General features: G+C 44.6%; 1 protein-coding gene and 1 long non-coding RNA gene across 8 annotated transcripts; one reads left to right on the top strand and one right to left on the bottom strand.

The window, feature by feature from the left end:
- The first annotated feature begins 221 nt into the window (after positions 1 to 221).
- VEZF1 (vascular endothelial zinc finger 1) lies at positions 222 to 16,437 on the top strand. Of its 6 annotated transcripts, XM_042791491.1 has the most exons (8): positions 222 to 513; positions 1,644 to 1,798; positions 6,075 to 6,880; positions 7,513 to 7,576; positions 8,597 to 8,780; positions 10,257 to 10,469; positions 12,756 to 12,800; positions 13,147 to 16,437. In XM_042791491.1, exons 2-8 carry the CDS (start codon positions 1,727 to 1,729, stop codon positions 13,572 to 13,574), a joined length of 1,812 nt encoding a protein of 603 aa, XP_042647425.1. In that variant the 5' UTR covers positions 222 to 513; positions 1,644 to 1,726; the 3' UTR covers positions 13,575 to 16,437. The 6 variants fall into 6 exon arrangements, with proteins under 6 accessions (XP_042647425.1, XP_042647426.1, XP_042647430.1 ...); XM_042791492.1 differs by lacking the exon at positions 1,644 to 1,798 and having other exon boundaries at positions 223 to 513; XM_042791494.1 differs by lacking the exon at positions 1,644 to 1,798 and having other exon boundaries at positions 226 to 513; positions 6,075 to 6,772.
- LOC116964642 lies at positions 15,308 to 19,656 on the bottom strand. Of its 2 annotated transcripts, none has more exons than XR_006165215.1 (2): positions 16,448 to 19,656; positions 15,308 to 15,924 (listed from the first exon to the last, which is right to left on the bottom strand). It is a non-coding gene; the product is annotated as an uncharacterized LOC116964642 (long non-coding RNA). The 2 variants fall into 2 exon arrangements; XR_006165214.1 differs by having other exon boundaries at positions 16,478 to 19,656.
- Positions 19,657 to 20,059: the final 403 nt, after the last annotated feature.

Raw genomic sequence — 20,059 nt, 5'->3', positions numbered from 1 at the left:
GCGCGGCGAGGAGGCGGCGGCGGCCCTGGACACCTCGCCCGCTCCTCCATCTTCTCTCGCCACAGCTCGCCTCGGCTTCCCCAAGCCCGGGACCGGCCCATTGCCAGCCCCGCGGGGGGGGGGGGGGCGGCCGGCCCGCCGCGCCGCCCCGGCCCCGCCGCTCGCCCCGCCGCTCCGCCGCTCCGCTCCGGTTCCGCCGCCCGCTCCGAGGCGAGGGGAGCGGCGGGGGCGGCGCCGCGGCGGTGGAGACCCGCGCCGCCCCGCCGGGCCGCCGCTCCGCCGCCTCCCCCCTCTGGGCCGCAGTGGTGCAGCCCGGAGGTTAGCGGAAGCGGCCGCTCGGCGCTGCCATGTTGAGCCGCCGCCGCCGCCGCCGCTTTGTTGTCGGCTCCATGTAGCTGGGGCCCGGGGGAGGGAGGGGGGGGACCGCGCCGCCGGAGCCGCCGCCGCCGCCCGCCCGCCGAGGGCCGGGACGCCCCCGCCATGGAGGCCAACTGGACCGCGTTCCTCTTTCAGGTGAGGCCCCGCGGCGGCCGGCGCTGCCCGCGCCCCCCCCCCCCCCCCCCCCCCCTCCTCTTTCCCCTCAGCGGCCGCGGGCGGGCGGCCGCCCGCCGGGCTCCCCGCTAGGCCGGGGCTGTCACTCAGCGCCGCCGCCCGGCCTCCCGCCCGCCTCCCCCGGCCCGGCCCGCGGCGGCGGCGGGGCCCGGCCCGGCCCTCCCGGGGCAGCGGCTGCTCCGGCCCCGCGCCCGCCGCCGGCTCCTTTCCCTCCTTTCCCTCCTGCACTTTCTCCCCGCCCGCCTCCTCCGGGGCTGATCGCGCACGGCGCTTCGCCGCCGCCCCGGAGCGTTTTTCCTTTTGCCAAAAAAAAAAAAAAAAAAAACCCCAAAAAAGCAGACAAACAATCCTCCCTCTAATGTTTATTCTATTTTTTTTTTAAATTTAAAAAATTTTTTTCCTTCCTTCCCGAAACAGCTTTTTTATTATAATAGTAATAATAATTATTATTATTTGTTTGTTTTTCTCTCACCCCGCCAAAAAGAAAACCAACCACCCCCCCCCCCCACAAAAAAAAAAAAAAAAAAAAACGGAAAAAAACCCCCACCAACCCAACCTTCCACCGAGCTCTAACAAAACCCCGATGCAACAAACACCGTGTCTGGGAGAATAAATTAATCCGTCTTTAAACAGCCTGACTCAGGGGCCGGGTGACGAGGGAGCTTGTTTTCTTTTAAAATAGGACGCGAGCGGGCTGGATTTCTGTAAAAATTGGCGAAATGCTAACGGTAATAGGAATAGGGACGGTGGAGCGTGCAACCCCTCCCTTTGCCAACTGAGTCACAATTTTCCCCCTTTCTGTCTGCGAAAGAAGGACTTAAAAACACCGCTGTTTATGTAATTCTGAAGAAAATCCGGGCTACCAAAAACAAAAATTAAAAAAAAAAAAAAATCCTCCCTATGCTTTTGTGAGCTGAGCCCTTTCATGCCGGATTGTTTTCTGATGCCTCCTGCTCTTTTTGAGCTTGAAAACATAACATGTGTAATTGCAGCAACAGCAGCAAAAAAAAAAAAAAAAAAAAAAAAAAAAAAAAAAAAGCCCCACACATCACCTTTCTCAAGGTAAAATAATCCTCTTTGCACATTCCCAGCGGCGGTCACTCGCTTACTCACTGTCCTCCTCGGAATTAAACCCAAACCCAACCCGTGACACGAGTTTGAAAACCTGAGTTGAATGAATAAATCCGCCAAGAGCGAGCACCATTCCTTTAGAGAGGAAAAATTATTCCCTTGCAAGTACCGAGGGGTGAGTCACTGGCTCGGGTGCTCTTGCCTCCGAAAACACGCCGGGAATGTTCCGGGAGCCGGTACCGGGAGCTGGGCGCTGGGTTTTCCGCCTTTTCGTGATGAATGCGGGTGATGCCATCGCGTTTGGCTGAGGTCTTGTGAATTATTTCTCACTCTAGTGGGCAGTTGTGATTCGCACATAGGAAACTTCACGCTAAGAAGTTAATCTCCTTAGTTTAGGGCCATCTCCCTCCGAGTTGGGGCCGTTTTATCGCTTTCCTGCCTCTCAGGCTCGCAGATGAGAGTTGTCGAGGGGAAATTATTTGCAGGCTGGCAATACGGTATTGCAGCAACCGCTGGAAGAAATGCCAAGTAATACTTTCAAGTACGTGTCCAGCTTCTTGCTGCCCATCTTTATTTTTTTTTGAAGGGTACTGAATTTTGAAATAGCGATGTCATGCTTTGATTTAGGAGTAGGCTTTGCTGCTTTTAATTAAGGAGTCAGCAGTTCACTTTCCTAACGTACTTAGCTATCTGTGACTTGGAATCGTCTTCATGAAAGTGACGTGGAAATTTTTTTTTTTTTTTTCCCCCCATATAATAAAGCTTTAAGACCTCATACTAAATGCTGAATATTGTTTCTTGAGTCATTTTGTTCAACCAACTGGGGTGCGAGCATCCTGACGCACCCAGCACTGTTAAGATACTCCTGATGGGACTTTTTAGTTTTCCTTCTTCCCGTTCTCACCAGCAGCGTGTCAGCCAAGATCCAACTGATTAGGTAAAACTAGTAACAAAAAGTGGATTTAAAAGCCCCTCCCGGCCCCCCTCCCCGGAATCAGTTAAATAACAAACGCAAGTGACTGAATATACATGCTCATTCTTCGCAGGGGGAGTTTTACCAAGTCTGTGTCTCAGCTGTGACAGGATTTCTAAGGGACAGTTTAACACGCGGTGTATAAAGTTGTAATTTTTAGCAAAATGTTTTTAGTGGAGGTTGCAATGTCTTAATTTTAGTCTTGCTAGCAATGGGATATGTGACTGTAAATTGCTCTGTCCAAATAAAGATGTTTGATTGTGTTTAGGTGGCATTTTGATGCATTGTATCTCTTTTAAAAGAAACAATTGTGATACTGAATAAGCAGTTCTTGTTTGGATCTTATTAGTCCCTGAAATGCGTATTTTGAAACCCACTTTTAGTATCTGCTGGGAAAGTGAAAGTTGTATCTGTTAATGTGAGGAGGAATCATCCATCAAACAGAGTGTTCAAGATATGACTCATGCTAATTTGTTGCTCTCACATTAAGGCTGGAGCGCAAAAATATTTTAGCCTCTGGCATTGGAAGTTCACAGTGCCACATCCTACCACTCCGGGTCACGGATCGCAGGGTTTTTTTGTTTACTGCCCCCCAGGAAAGAAAAAAGTAGTGATAGGACGAGGGTATTTTGCATGAGAGCCTGTCCCAGGTGACCAAAATATCACAAAAATGTTGACTTGACATTAATGCTAGGTCAAGTAAAACCGTGGTCTGTGCCTGCATAAAAATGACTTGCGAGAGGCATGCAGCAGGTGCTGTCTTCCCTTCTTGAACAGCGAGTTTAAAAAAAAAAAAAAAAAAAAAAAGTACTACCTGATCCTTTTTTAAAAGGCTTTAATGCAGGCAGCCCTCAGAAACTGAGGAATACCGCTTGTTGCAAAGAGGGGTTGTTAGAAAGACAGCGCTGCTAATAACACTGGCTATCTGGGAACCAAGATAAGCAGACTTATATAAGCAGTGGCTTCGTAGCCTGTAGCCTTATGAATATACATTGTTTTATGTCCACTGTCTCTCTCGGTTCCGTAGGAATAAGTGCATCATTACCTTGAAGTGCTGACGATTCTTTAAGGCTTAAAAATATCCATAAACTGCATGAGTTTGAACCTTGTCCAAAGGATTTGGGCTCTATTATCCGATCTGTTAGCTCTGCCTTTGAAACTGTATCTCTGGAGCTATCCTTAGGTGCTCTTAAGTGTCTTCTGATGCAGTTGAACAACATTGTTTAATGCTTATTTAAAGTTGGCTGTAAAACATTTCAGAATTTTTTTAAAATTAAAATTGTATTTAAGTACCCAACTTGCTTAATATTGTACTTTCGATGTGTATTGTACATACTCTATTCTTTTTATGCGATGTAGATGTCTCAATGGCTCTTTTAAAAACACGGAAAATAAATGGTTGAAAATCCACAATTGTCACTGAAGTCAGGCAAAAGTTTAATGGAGATGCCAGAGCTTGGGCCGGGCGCTGATTTAAGCAGCGTAGCCTCCAGGAGAGCTCTGCATTCGACTCCTTCAGCGAGCACTTCTGCAAACCAGCCCCTTAAGCTGTTGTTTGAGGTGGCTGCTGTGGCCGGGCACGGTGTGGCAATGTTCAGCCTACCTGTTGCATCCCAAGCTTCCGCACCGGTGGGACGTAACGCGCAGATAAAGACGGACAGGCTGGCCTGGTTCCCGCAGGTTTTGTCTCCCGTTTCTTGTACCGAATCCGGGCTCTCTCCCGTGAGCTGTTTTCCTGTCAGATAGGCTCGCAGTGTTAGGGAGCACGTATTCCTACCCACGTGGGTTAGTGTTTGTATCCACCGGTGGCTTTTATCCAAAGATCACCGGCGTCTCGCTCCTGAAAAATGAGTGGCTGGAGCGATGCAGGGCTTGTGCGATGGCAGGAGGAGGCGGGACGCCCCCGCAGCCCAGGGCGAGTTGCAACCCAGGTGGCTGTAGTCGCTGCTGCTGTCGGGAGAGGCAAAGCGGCCTGGAGCCTGGATGCAGCTGAGAAGAAGTCCCCAAGTGAGCTTCTAGAAATACTGACTCCTCCAAAGGACGCAGTGGCGTGGATTCAAGTAGGAGGAGTGTTAGCCTGAGCACGCTTCGTAACGCTGTCCGTCCTCAGCCCATGTAGAAGTAGACAGGTTGGGGATCGCGAGCCAGCACAGCGTTTTAACTCGGCTCTCGCAGCCTCGACTCTTGTTATTTTGTGAAGGAAACCATAGGGAAGAAGTCCTGGAAGGCTTGTGGTACCGACCTAATGGGAATACAAGTTTCCCCAAACTCAGCTTCAGACCTGGCACATTGCGTTAATAATGAGACTGATTTAAAACTGGTCTGATGAGACTGAGGCACATCTTGAATACAGATGCGCTTAAACTGGCTTAAGGTGCTAGAGCGATTTATTTTAATGCTCCATTAGGCTGAATTGGTCTGTGTGGTTTCTAAACCACTTTAAAATAGTATCTGCTAGGGTTTTGTCCCAGTCTGACTGGATGAGTTTGAGTAACAGTGTTTTCTGGCTTAGAATAAACAGCTCCTAACACAAGCACGCTGTAGGACAGGCTGCAGCTCAGCCAAGCGGCGCTGGCTGCGGCACTCGGGGCGGAGGGGGGGGGGGGTTGTCCCCCTCTGTCTCTTCCCTTCAGCTTCTCCCGCTGATTCCGGAGTTCAGAGTCAGTTGGTATTGGCTGTTTTGAAACAGCTTTCAGGTCCTTTTTTCAACCCTCCCTGCTCCCCAAACTGTGTTCTCCCGCATCTCTAGGTGTCTGCCAGTGCATATCGATTAGCTTCTCTTCCTATCACAAAGTAGCTGCTGACGAAGGGAGAAATGACATGTTGCTGCTATTACTAGTTTCCAGACGCAGAGAGCACTGTGGTCAGTGTTATAAATGCAGCAGGAACCTGCTAAATGTAGAAATGTGGCTTTAGACACCCCTCGATTCAAGTTGCTTTGGTTTCAGTGCTCGCACACTGGTATGAACACGTTGTTTAAATAAGACACCTTATCGCATCCTGGCTTTCTGTGGCTGCAGTTTAATTGTCAACGTGCACTAAGCTCGGCCTAAAGGTGGGGCGGTGTTTTGCAGCTCCCATCAGTGCATTCGTACGCTCCAAAGATAGTCCCAAGGTGGCATCTGATATGATCGTTAGCAAAACAAGTTATCTGTTACGTAAAGATCAAACGCTGTGTTAGTAAGAGATCTGACATGTACCTAGTTGTTTTCCATAAGAAATGTTGCCCTCCGGAAACTTAATAATTATTTGATTGTTATGATGTGTGCCTTCCTACACTTACCACAGAATCTGCACAGCGAATGCATTTAAAGCGCGAGTGGTTTATCCTGTCCAAAAACAAAATTATGTAACCTTTTCCAGTTGTTCTTTCAATGGCTTTTGGTCTAGAATGTGCTTTCCTGTAGTTTGTAAATGTTCTCACCGTGTCAGAGTGAGCACCCATCAATAGAATTTAAGTGTGACTGTTTGGTTTTAGGCACACGAAGCCTCACATCACCAACAGCAGGCAGCACAGAACAGTTTGTTGCCTCTCCTGAGCTCTGCTGTTGAGCCACCCGATCAGAAGCCGATTCTGCCCTTACCAATAACGCAGAAACCTCAGCCTGCACCAGAAACGTTAAAGGATGCTATTGTTGGGATTAAAAAGGAAAAACCTAAAACCTCCTTTGTGTGCACTTACTGCAGCAAAGCTTTCAGGGACAGCTACCATTTGAGGCGTCACGAGTCCTGCCACACAGGGATAAAGTTAGTGTCACGGCCAAAGAAAACTCCCACCACAATGGTGCCCCTTATCTCGACCATCGCTGGTGACAACAGCCGAAGTTCATTGGTTTCGACTATCGCAGGCATCCTGTCCACGGTCACTACGTCTTCCTCTGCCACCAACCCCAGCAGTAGTGCCGGCGCAACGGCTATGGCAGTGACTCAGACGGTGAAGAAGCCCAGCAAGCCCGTTAAGAAGAACCACGCTTGTGAGATGTGCGGAAAGGCCTTCAGGGATGTCTACCACCTCAACCGGCACAAGCTGTCCCACTCAGATGAAAAACCCTTTGAATGTCCAATTTGCAATCAGCGCTTCAAGAGAAAGGATCGCATGACCTACCACGTGAGGTCTCACGAAGGTGGCATCACGAAACCATACACCTGTGGTGTTTGTGGAAAAGGCTTCTCGAGGTACCATGTAGAAAATCCCAGGCGAGCTCAAGTATTGGCTTTTCATAACCAAGAAGGGTTAAGCTATCATAGCGAGGGGCTAGGAGAACCAGACATCTTAGAAGATTGGTGAGGGGATAAAGAGCCTTGTTTACCTCTAGGGCGTGGGTCTCGGTCTGAGCCAGATTGGCAGTGGCCAAAAGCGGTCGCTCTTTTATGAGAGTGTTGTGAAATGATTTCGCGACCTCATCCGGGTCCCCTAGGACACGTGTCCGTGTCACCGGTGGCGACCACGGAGCCCCTTCCCCAGCCTTTGCAAAGATCGGTGACCGAATGGGGCACGGCAGGCAAACCGTCTCCTTGTCTCGCAGCGAGGTTGAGGCGTACTGACAGAGCATTGTGGGGGAGCTTGCATTGCTGCTGGCTGTATTTATATCTGTGCTTGCAACAGAGAAAACTTCAACCTTTAGAGCTGTTGATCTGTCACCTTTACACGAGGTACGACCAAACGTACCATTTTCTGGTGTGTGAGAAGAACACGGTTAAGTTTTAAACTGCAGGTTGGGTCTCAGCGTAACTATGTGTTACTTACTCTAGCTGAAAGCCACTGCCTAGGTAAGGGGAATGTGTTTATTCTTGCCATGCAGAGGGATGTGGGCTGCGAGGGGTCATCAGCGCAGTGTTCAGCACCGCTATCCGAGGTGTCCTTACTATGTATTTGTAACAGTATGCATTTTCTTCTCTGTTCCTCTTTTTTGCAGGCCTGATCATTTAAGCTGTCACGTTAAACATGTTCACTCAACAGAGAGACCCTTCAAATGCCAAGTAAGGGCTAAAATGATTTATTAAGAACAGTACCTTATTGTATCATTAGAATCTTGGGTGAATACACTTTCCAGAACTGTATTTGCTCCTTTACTTTTCTTTGAAAAGCAAGTTTAAGAATAAGTTGCATCCGCCTTAGATACCAGCAGCACTGTAGTTGTGATGTAAGTGTGGTGGCAGTTTAAAAGGATGCTGTGGCTACTTTTTTTAGGAAGATTAGAGGCTTTTTGCTCTCTTGGAGAACAACGTAGGTACTCTGTTTTATGATACGCTTAACTTAGCAGTAGGATTGTAACAGCGTCCTCAGCTCAGGGCTGATTACTGGAGTAATGTGCGCAATGTGTTTCTCAGCATATTTAAATTAAATGTGTTTCTCAGTATATCCATTTAAAATGGATTGGAATAGTTGATTCTGGATCCGTTACTTTGCTGGAAGGTGAAAACAAGTTGTCGTAAGTTGATGACTGAGTGTAAGAGAAATAACTTGACTGCCCTTGAACAATTAACTGTTTTGCTTGGAATACCCATGCTTGTTCCAACTCGTTTTTTAGTGACTCATCACATTAAATAAAAGTCTTGTGTAAAAAGAATAGCGTTAGAGAAAGGTTTCGTTTCCTTGTTCTGATTTGGATGGGAACAGAAATAATTGAGCAATTTAAGATATCAAGTTCATATTTGTACAGTAAAAATTGTGTCAAAACCCCCCAGCTTTGCCTGTTCTAGGCTTTTTTTACAAGTTACCTCTTGCTTTGGTAGGTAAGGCAACCTGCTATTTTATGAAAGCTCAAGTAATATAGAGTATGATTTTTGCCCTAATTGTCTCAGAAGCCAACTTCCATTTTCAACCTCTGTTCAGTAGTTTGATTTTGGTTTCTCTATAAATACAGGTAAAATTTCAGGTTGTCAATATACTTAGGATACTGTTTGCACCCACAAGGTAAAATAGCTTACAGTGGGCATGTAATTCTTACTGTACTGCTGCTGTCTGCACTTCAAGTGTAACTGTTGTCCTTCATATAGACGTGCACTGCTGCCTTTGCCACCAAAGACAGACTGCGGACACACATGGTGCGCCATGAAGGAAAGGTATCGTGTAATATCTGTGGTAAACTTCTGAGTGCAGCATATATCACCAGCCACTTAAAGACACACGGGCAGAGCCAAAGTATCAACTGTAATACCTGTAAACAAGGCATCAATAAAAGTAGGTGAACGTTTTAAAAACATTTATAATAACAATGTGTTTGCAAAGGGAATTGCCTTTGATTGCGTTAAGATGCAAAATCATACCCATCAGTCTGGGTTTTCACACCTATTAAAAATAGGTAGCTGATAACAGGATCTTCTTCAGCTCAAGAATTGGCATATGTGGAATTGGTTTGCTGCTAGACTGTGCTCTTATCCCCTAGGAGTGCCCTGCAGTTTGTGAGAAAAACCCATCTCTTGAAGAAAAGAGTTCCCAGGTTTTATCATCTTTAACTCCAGTGCTCCTTCCTGAACTGTCCCAGCCTAAAAGTCCAAGAGATAATTCTGGAAATTTTAGAATATCTAAGAACTGCTAAGATCTGCCAAGTTTCAGGTTTGAAGCTTCATCTAAAGCTCATCAAAATCAGGAGAAAGATTTCTCTGCTTTCTCTGAGCTTTGACCCTGGGGCTCAGTGATTCCTCCCTCTGGCAGTAGCTGACAAGAAAAGCATTTAAATCCAGCCCTGTTTTGGGCATTACTGGCATTTGACTGGTGGTGTGCAGGAGTTCAAACGAGACGTTTGTAATAGTTCCTTCTAGTTTTAAACTCTGTGGAAGTGCTGAAGCCTGAACCTAGGGAGTGCCTAGTACGCAAACGAAGACTTGACTTTCAAATCTTTCCTATTAAAATACCCGTAACTTCAGTTAACCCGCATGGTTAGTGATAGAAAATGGGTTTTCAGAGGAATCAGGAGGGAGAAGTAAGGAACGTCTTTGGAAACTTTGTCCTTCAAGCCTTTTAAACAGTATTGACTTAGAGCATCTTTTCAGTTCCTGTTACTTCTGGATAATTTGAAGGTACCAGGAATGTCTAAAATGCCCGATTGTTGAGCGTAATACGAAATTTGGATGCGAAATATTTTCCAAGGTATAGGATTACAGCCCTGGCTTCCCAAGGCAGTTTGGTGGTGCTAAGTCAGTTCACTTGAGGCATTTGTTAGAGGTGGAAATGACGAGCTGTAATGTGGCCAGAGAGTAGTAATATGCTGTTCTGTGATGTAATGGTAAACTGAAAATTTTAAGTCATGCTTGAGATAAAAAGTAGAAAGGCTTTTTTTTTTTTCTAAAAAAAAAAAACCCGAGGTTTTAAAGAGCTGAGGTTTAGAAAAAGTGGAATCAGCTAACCAGCTTGAATTCTAGAGTCTCATTGTAGTCTTTTATTTCATTACTCCTAAAATACAAACAAAATAATCAGAAAGGAAGTTCATTTTTGGCAGTGAAAGCAGATATTCCTGACATACAATTTGTTTTTTAGCCCTTGGAAAAGTAGTTTTATAAAACACAGAATTAATTACACTGTTTTAAACACCTCTGTGATTTTTGCTCTTGGAATCCTGTGAGATTCCACACGCTCTTCATGGAAGAAGCCTTTGTGATCTCAGCAGAAAATGGTAACTTTTCAAGGTGAATTTGTGTTCTTACTTGATTGGCATAGCATGCATGAGTGAAGAGACCAGCAATCAGAAGCAGCAACAGCAGCAGCAACAACAACAGCAGCAACAACAACAACAGCAGCAACAACAACAACAGCAACAACAACAGCAACAGCAGCAACAGCAGCAGCAGCAGCAACATGTAACAAGTTGGCCTGGAAAGCAGGTAGAGACCCTGAGATTATGGGAAGAGGCTGTCAAAGCAAGGAAGAAAGGTAAAACAAAACAGTACTTATGGTCTTGGTTTTATAAGATACTAGAGTTTACAGTTATGTAGGGAGTTTAAGATGTCAGAAAAGGATGTCTTACATGAAAATTTCGCAATGTTAGAAGTAGTAGCTAAAAACTAGCAGGAGGATAACACAGCCAAAAGTACACTGTTGTAAATGAACTCCTTATTACTTGCTTCCCTTTGGTCTCTGCTTGAATGTGTACGTAGCAGTCCTCAATTATAAAGGGATGTTTGTGTCTGCTCCAAGGCAAGACTCTGCTTTTGACATGCATGTGGTTTTTAGCTGTGTTTATGCATATTTACCAGTTGTTAACTTGTGTGCATATATATATATATATATACACACACATACAACACCCTCTGTCGTTGCATCATCACCAGTTTGCATGTGGGTGCTTTCTGTGTCCCTTTCGTCTTTTCCCTCCCAATTTATTCCATTCGCTTTATCATCACATAACTGCCTTTGCATAAAGTTTTCTAGAACTCATAGAACTGATTCTTCTATCGTTGTTTTTTTTTTTTCCATTACAAAATTAACGTAATAAGTGATCGTGCTTTTCATTATTGCTAGCTCACAGCTTACAAATACCTGTGCTACTGTAATTGGAGTTGAATAGCTTCCTATTGTTGGTCAATGTGTCAGTTTTGTAAAGAATAGATTGCTTCAATTTAGTGTCCTTAGGAGTGTAGTAGCTTAAAGCCTCCCGTTTACTGCCAGCTTATTCTTTTCACAACAGTTTGATTTCTAATGCCTATCATGTGACTCTTGTGGATTACATGTTTTAGAAGAAATACTTAGTGACCACTTACCGTGTTTCTCTAGCTGTTTTTAGTAATAAGTGGTTTTGACTCACCTTTTTTTCTTTTCTCCTAAACTTCCTTTCAGTTTCTTCAATCTTTTTTTCTTTTCTAGGTCTTGTCTGTGTATTAGGCTGCTAGCTACTTTCACCTTGACTGTTATTCCAGTTTGAATTGAATTCCGTGATCAGACAGTGTAGAAACAGCTTATTCATGTTAAAGTGTAGCGATAACAGAAACTTTATATATCATCAGGCCACTAAATAGATAAAGCAAATGGATGTCAGATTTAGAAAAATCTCAGAATTTTTTTTCCGCTTGCTCCTTCCTATGTCTTGTTCCCTCTTCCCTTCCTTTCTTACTGAGGTCATTGAATATGCTTTAACAGGAACAGTGGGTTTGGACAGAATGGTGGGTGAGGGAGGTGGGTGGGTAGAGGTGTTGACAGATTGGTATTAGCTTAACTCAGCTGGGGAAGGGGCGGGGGGTGGGATGTGCCTTTGCCCCTGACGGTGCTCGGAAGGTGAAGCTAGAGCAGTCAGTGCCATGCCTCCGTGCTACTCTTCCCATGCTGGTTCTCCTGTGCTAGTGCCACTTGTTGCGTTGGCTTTACAACACTAGATGGGATTTTTTTTAGTCTAACATGATTTATTTTCACAATTTTTTTTTCTTTTTTTTTTTTTTTTTTTTTTCTTCACTCTTTCCCTCCCTTTCCACCCCTCCTAGATATGGACTTTGAAGAACCAACAGTAACCCTTGAATGGGGCTAATGTTGCTTTCAAAGTTAACTCTGTCTTGGTACATTTGTATTGCCCGAGTGGCAAGAGTGGACTCTTTGCTCCTGGCTTACCTCCTGAAACGTGGGTGTAGACTGAGCTTGGTGTCCTACCCTACAAATGTGGAATAAGACACGACTTAGAAGTGCTGTAACGTTGATCTAGAATATATTTTTGTCGGTTTCTCTAGCAGTCATCCCTTCCCTTTCCCCGCGTCCACCGACCCGCTTCTGTTTTTGGAGCCTTCTAGTATGGGTAGCCGGCAGGTGGTGCTGATGGATGCCTAGTGATCCCTCCGCCGTCCCGGGCCCCCCGGGCCCGCTCCCCCCGGGCCCAGCCCCGCTGGAGCCCTCCGGCAGCAAGCCCGGGCACTGGCCTCCTGGGTCTGCCCAGTTCGGCACTTAATTCCTGCTGACTGCAGAGGAAAGTTAAAAAAAAAAAAAAAGGCAAGCCGAGCAACCCAAAAACCCCAGGAAACAGAACAACTTGGTGTGGAGCTGTAGCTTATGTGAAAGCTGAGGAGATAATGGGGGTTGAAAGATGTACTGACCGGGTAGCCTTGGAAATTGCTAAGTAGAAGTGCTGTGATCAGTGGAACAATTTAGTATTAATAATTAAGACTGAAATAAGCAGGTAAATATTGAAACGAGCTTTGCTTATCAGTCCCTAATAACTACTTTTTAAAACCTTCACAGAATGTCAGTTCACCTTTGAGAAGGCTATAGAGTACGTACCATTCGGTATGTACACTCTCTCCTCTATTTATAATGTTCCTCTTGGGAGGATTTTTTTGATTGTACGATACTGTTTTTATGAACATCGAAACCCTCTTTATAAGACAACCTCGCTTGACTTCTCAGGAAAAAAATATTGAATTGAAATGAACTGCATGAGAGTTTGTATTTCTTGTAGGCTATAGAATGTTAACAGTTTTAACTTACTAATAATTCCTAAAGAAAATTATTCCAGAATTTGTATCTGTTCTTGTTTGGGTTTTGTTTTTGTTTTTGTTTTTGTTTTTTTTAAATCTTGTCCATGGTTTTTTATGTGTTAAAAACTTTTTGTCTTTTTATGTCTCATTTTTAGAAGCTGCTAACTTGTGCCAAACCTCCACTGCTGCTACTACGCCTGTGACTCTTACTACTCCATTCAATATAACGTCCTCTGTGGCTTCTGGGACTATCACAAACCCAGTCACAGTGGCAGCTGCAATGAGCATGAGAAGTCCAGTAAATGTATCAAGTGCAGTTAATATATCCAGTCCGATGAACCTAGGGCATCCTGTAACTATAACAAGTCCATTATCCATGACATCTCCATTAACGCTCACCACACCAGTCAATTTACCTACCCCAGTAACCGCTCCAGTGAATATAGCGCATCCAGTCACTATAACATCTCCCATGAACCTCCCCACACCAATGACGTTAGCTGGTCCGTTAAATATAGCGATGAGACCGGTAGAGAGCATGCCTTTCCTGCCCCAGGCCTTGCCCACGTCTCCTCCCTGGTAAAGAATTTCTAAACAGTATTAAAAAGGATTAAAATGGAATCCTTACCAGCAGTTCTTTTTTTGGGTTTTGTTTGGTTGGTTTTTTTTTTTTTGTTGGGTTTTTTTTGTTTTGTTTTGTTTTGTTTTGTTTTGTTTTAGTTAATAATAAATTCAGACTAAGACACTGGGGCAACATGCACCATCAGAGACCATAGTAGCATCTTCCCCTGTTGATTTGGCTCATATGGTTCAAACTTGAGTTTCACTGGAGCACTTCATTTAAAGTAAGTTTTACCTTTTAGCTGACTGATGATGAATTAGAGCAGATACTTATTTGCCAGAGGTTTTTTTTTTAAAAAAAAAGGTCATTAAAAAACAGTTTTATGTTTTATCCCCCAAATTATAACTTAGAGAATTATTTTAATCTAAACACTAGCAAAGACCCCTCTGTAACTTTAACAGGGTGGATGGCTAATTTTAATTTGCCAGTCGTTAAGTCCACTGTTTCTGAGCTAGTGTAGAATCTTTGTCTGTGTTGATGTTTTGTTTTTTTTTTTTTTTTTTTTTTTTATTATAAGTAAATGCATTACAATGTTGTCATTTAAAAAAAAAAAATGCATTTTGGAGAAAATATGCATTTTACCTTTGGGAATATGATAATTTCAGGCAGCATTCCCTATGGGAAAGGTGATACCAGCTCTGATATGCAAAGCATATGATAACTTATCATTCTAACTTCAACATATAATAGGGATTGTGACCTGATATTTGGAGATGTAAATATTACCCAACATATTACCCTAAGGGAATATAGCATTGTAGTCAACATTTTTTAAAAAAAAAAAAACTGTTACTGTTTGGTGAGAAACAGCCATGGCTGACAGAAGAGGAGTCGCAATGTATGTAAACATGGTCTCTGAACAGTCAGACCCCTATGGGACTCTTATCTAGGAGCAAAAGGAGTGCTTTGAAACTTAAGAAATACTGCTTTAAGCTGGAAGATTATGGAGTCACTGGGTATGATTTTTATGCCCTCTGACTCCCAATCAGAGCCTGCTGGTGTTACAGCAGGGGACAGACGTGTTAGTTGTTCACTAGAAGTTTTGTCTTATATTAAATTGTATACAGTTTTTATTCTAACCACTAACTAGGTAGGATGCCCCTCCAGGACAAGCAGAGAGCGTCTTTTAATTTCTCCCCTATTTCTTAATCAAGTGTTGTGCAAATCTGTTCAACTTTGTAAATATTTGCAAACATCATCATTTTTACGTTATTCTTCTATTGTGTTAACACATTTCTATCAGTTTGTGGGAGTTCTGGGATGATGGTTTGAACTATCCAGCCCAGAAGTTCTCCACAAATGGTCACACATGTTTAAGCTACATGTGCTTTTTATTTCTTAACCTGTTTATCTGTACATAAAGTAGAAAGCAAAATCTAGGGAAACAGATATACTTTTTAGACTATCATGTCACATATTCACGTTTTTAAAACTTTGTTTAAAAAAAACAACCACCCTAAACCCAAGACTCTACATTAAAAAAAAAAAAAAATAAAATTACAGTTGAGATGTTTTTATCTTAATGAAGTTGAAAGCTATGGAGATTAGCGTGTGCGCATTTTCACAGAGTGCTAGCAGGACTGACTAGTCAAAATGGACTGCTTCCGTTTCTACCCTGCCGTGTCAGTACAAGCAGTGATTGCCAGGCTGCTGGCTCAGGTGACAGGTATCTGTATCATTACGTGAAACTGTTCTAGGGGCTTGGACTACATAGTAAAACAAAAACAAACAAAAAAAAAAAATAGAGCTTAGTGTAAAATAATTTTATAAATGATCTTTTGTACTTTAGGACATCAAATTGTACAACTTTTGTATATATAAAAGCTTAGGAACTTTCTGTTTAGCAGAAAGGAAACACATTCCTACACTTTTAATGTATATGTTTGTTATAATGTCCATGTAAACATATGCCCTATGTTTGTGCCTTTTAATTAGTTTGTCTCAATAAACAAAAATGTAGAGAAGAATATGTAGCTATGACTTTGTTACCACTGTTCTGACTCCAGATGTGTAGAGGTCTTCGTTTTTGCACTGTGTAGAGCATCGCGTGCAGGCAGCTGCATGACTTAGGCCGGTGCGGCCAAAACGAGGCATGTGAGGCGAACGCAGCCCGGCAGAACTCCTTCCTCCCGTAGCGTAGAGCAGCCCGCGCTGGCGGGGCGTTGCATGTTGGGATGTGTAGTTTCCAAGCCATCTCTGTTACCCGTGGCAACGATACCAACTTGCACCGGTTTGACATGGTAGGTGTAGCGGGTCTGGATTTGGGTAAATCGCAGAGATGACCCTTAGATGAAGTTTGGGTGTCCCTGAGCTTAAAACAAAGAAAAGCATTAAAAGCCAATATGAAAATGTGTACTAGAAGTGGTTATCTATGAATTACTTACAATAAACAGGTGTGAGACTTAATTGTATGTTGTCAATTACTGTAGTATTGACAGTGGGTCCTCCGTACAGCTAGCGTGCCCTGCTGATGTTATTTTTATCCCAGCAGAGTAGCAGTAGAATAAACACATTAAACACCGGCAAGGAAATTTTTCAACGTGACAGAGGCTTCCCAAACCACTAACCATGGTGCTCTTAGCGTGGGATAGGAAAAGGGCTGTTTCCTTTTTATTTTATGTTGGTTCTGCTCGAATGTACCTGGTTTATGTCCACAAAGCTACATTAGCTAATTGTCAACCTGTTTCATTTGTACTTGGGTAAACATTTGCTTTGTACTGTGTATAAATGGTTCCGAGGTGTGCTCCTCAGCTGTCTCAATACAGACATTAATTTCACTTTGTAATGCCATCATACGAAATACATTAAGCTGTTTTCTGACAAACGAAAGCTACCTGGTCAAGTTTATACGGCATGCATGCTACCTCATAACCGGTGGTTCGTCCGCAGTGTAACGGGGCAGTAAGGCCAGCTGCTGTCAGGAGACGACGTGTAGTTGCGCGACGGCGATGAGTGATCTGTGTGGCAACTCATGTCACCGCAGCACTGGGGGAGTTAAGACTATAAGAAAATGGTGGATGTGAAGAACAGATGCTCCTGTTACACCGAGTTAGTTTCTATGCAGCTGATGCGCTTAGCCTAGTTTATTACATGGAAACTTTTAAGCTGGATCTAGTCCAACATCCAGGGAAGCCTATTGCTGCCGTTGATTTGAGTGGGTTTTATATCGAGCCCATTCAGGTCTCCGATTGCAAGTGGTTCAATAGGGGTTTTATTTTTTTCTACTTAAGTTTCCATAAGCATTCAGCATTAGGTTAATGGCTTAGCACCGACTGAAAGTTTTAAAGTTGAATTTTGCCTTGGAAGGATTTGTGCCCTGGAAAGTCACAACAGTCAGATCAATGGCACGAAAACTCGTCCTCCGGGCAAGGAGAGCCTCCGGGTGCCTGGCACTGTGCTGGCGAGGCACTGCGGGGGAGCGGGCCACGGGGAAGTAAGTATGATGGCACAGCCACCCGCGCTGCCAGGAAATTGTATAAATGGTTTACCTTGGGCACGTTGTTTTCTCTATTTGCAAGAGCCCACCACTTCCAGAGGGTGCTTGGGGTGAGGAGAAATTTGGGATTCGACCTTTTATGTCTTGCCGTTGGAGAGTTATACCTGAGTATTGTAAATTGGGAAGATTGCTGTTCAGTCAAGATAACAGATGAGAGAGAGAAACGTGTGTTATTCTCAGCATATGAGTTAAATTCGATTTGCCGTTGTTCACAAATAAAAGATTTTTTTTTTTCCCCTCTTACAGTAACTTTCTCTTTAGCAGAAGAAAAAAGTATTTAATGTGTTTGCATTTGTCCACAAGAGGTTTAAAGAAAAACACCAAAACCCCAATAAGCTGTTTGAGCTGCAGCAATCCCGGGTTACATAAAGGGGCCGGGGTTGCCGAGGGATTACTGGGAGGCATTACTGGTGGTGATAAGCCCTCCAAGTTCTGCTCGCTCTTCGCTCACATTTATTTTAGAAATGGTCACTCTGAGACTATTTTGAAAACTGCCTGGGGTTAATTTTCAAGACTCTCGGGGTTAGATTCCCACCTAAGAAGGAAGGAAGGAAGGAAAATTTGGATCTGAAGAATGCCCAGGTTTTTAAAACCATCCAGTACTGGGATATTTTTTTATCTTGCCACTTAGGGTCCCTGTATGGGAGCCGAGTTGTCGAGAAGTGGACTACACTTTCTCACCACTGGCTCCTCCTGAAAACTCCTGCCTTGTTTTATCGGTGGCTTAGTTTATCCATCTCAAAAATAGATTTAACAGTATTTTCAAAAGGCAGCTATTAAAAGCACTTCCAAGATTTTAAATGCTTTTGAGGTCTGTCTCAGTGCTTAAGTGGACCTTTTTTTACTGGTGCTTTTTAGGATAAATAGTAAGTGTAACAATAACTCTCTTCCTCTCTAATTGTCAGGCAGAATAAAACTTAGAACTCGATCCCCTTCTACCTATTTGTTTAATTCAGTGTGTTTATACTTGTTTATCTTTGGATCATTCGCTCACAGCTTCCAGAGCAGCAACTGAAGGATGACAGAGGAACTACGTGCTAATTTTTATGTCAAAAATAGCTTTCACCTTTAGACGCGCAAGGCTCGATGACTGTTTTCTAATTAGAAAAAGAATGTCTGAGCTGCTATCGCGAATCCATTTTACAGCTGTGTTCAGATTTGACTGTCAACCCCTGGTTAAAATTTAGTACTGAGGTCTTGACCTAGAAACGAACCTTTTTTGGTATTGGTTTGGAAAAAGTATTTCAGTGCTAAGAAAAACTGAGCCAGGCTGTCCAGCTAGCTCCCTCATCGTGGGCTGGTGAGAGCCTTAACGTCGCATCGTTTCGTTGAACAGTGCATTTCCCTGAAGCCCAGGTAAAGACCGCTGGGGAAGCCGGGCTTAGGAATCTTTGAAAATAATAATAGATTTTTTTGGCTCTTTAGGTTTCTGGGCTAATTTGAGCCATTTTTAAAAGCCCTGGGTTTTTCTTTAAGGAAGCATACACGCTTTTCGAAAACCAGGTATGTGTAAAACATTTCAACGTGGGCATCTGAAATTACTGCTTGTATTAAGAGTGCAGACCTCTGCTTTCCTTGCAGAGCCTTTCCAATAGCTACCTCCAAAATCAACCCATTAGTGAAAAAAATGAGGCATTTTCAGAATGTGTGGAACCTTTTGATTTTTAGAGAAGGCAGGAATACTCCATTAGCCTCTTCACTTAGTTGTTCTCACCAGCTGTCAAGACAAAAACGTGTTCTGTTTTCTGCACAAGGTTTGTTTTTCAGGGAATTGCCAATTTAGTTGGAACTGGCTGAATTAAATTCACTATTTTAATTCCTCATAGTTGTGTATTTCTATTCCCGTTTCTTTTTACTTCCTAGCGTCATTAGCAGCTAAGACCCATACCAAAGGACAGTAAAGACATTTGATAACATCACCTGTTTTCCCCCCAAAGCCTGGCTTAGGAAAAGAGATTGCAGTCAACAAAGTGCACGGCAAGGCGCTGTGTCAGGGAAGAGATGCTGATCCGCATTTAACTTTGGGAAAGCGAATGCTGTGGCACGTGTACGCCCTGGAAGCCGAAGGTTTGCCGCGAACGTTTTCACTCTTACTGATGTCTGTGTTCCTTGTCAAAGCCTTTCAGATTTTTACCCAGGCTAAGGACCGCTTAGCTGCCAGACACGGATGAAACCATTGAGTGGGGAAAAACCTCTGCACGGAGGGCCGTCCCGCGAGAGCTTTGGACCATCCCAAGCGCCTGCTCGGGGTCCGGCACCCACAGCCGTGCTTCCCAGCCGCTTTTACCGGCCGTGGGTGCCCGGAGGTGTGCTATTCCCCCCGCAACGTGTCCGGAAGGGTTTGGAGAGCTACGAGAGAAGCGGAGGCCCTGACCCGCTGCCGTTCGCGGTCTCGCTCTGGTCTCTGCGAAATGGGAAGTGTTTGCCCTGTGTAAATTGGCTCCTGTAATTTGTAAGAGGAGATCACTTCCCGTCCTGAGCTGTTATGTGGTATGGCTGCAAGCTGTCAGACGCTGTAGCGCTGGATACCGGAGACGGCTGCTTTCTATCTGCGGTCGAAGTGATGCTTTGTTAGAATCCGTCTCTCGTGTTCAAGCCCTTGGGGCAGGCGTGGTGCGTCCTCTTCTTTACCGGAGGCATGCACGGGGCTGGTGGTCCAAAATCCGGGATCCTGGGACGCTCAAAAGGTGTGGAGGAGGCTGAAAACCCAAACAGCTTTTCCCCGGGGGGACGGCTGCTCCGTGCTGGGGCTGCCCAGGGCCTGAGGTGCTGGACCCCGAAGGCACAGCCATGGCCTGGGGGGGCTGAGTGTGCGTGTGTGATCCTCCCCCCACTCCCCAGACCCCAAATTGGGGCTGTTTCTCCCCCACGGCTGGGGAAACCCAGGGTGGTGGCGGGTCAGGCCTCCGTGGGGGCAGAGGGGACCGAGCAGTGCCGACCCCTCCACACC

Source organism: Tyto alba, unplaced genomic scaffold (assembly GCF_018691265.1).
Source record: "Tyto alba isolate M040663 unplaced genomic scaffold, T.alba_DEE_v4.0 Super-Scaffold_19, whole genome shotgun sequence".
In the NCBI taxonomy this organism is placed as follows: Eukaryota; Metazoa; Chordata; class Aves; order Strigiformes; family Tytonidae; genus Tyto; species Tyto alba.
This window is presented reverse-complemented; position numbering and strand designations above follow the sequence as displayed.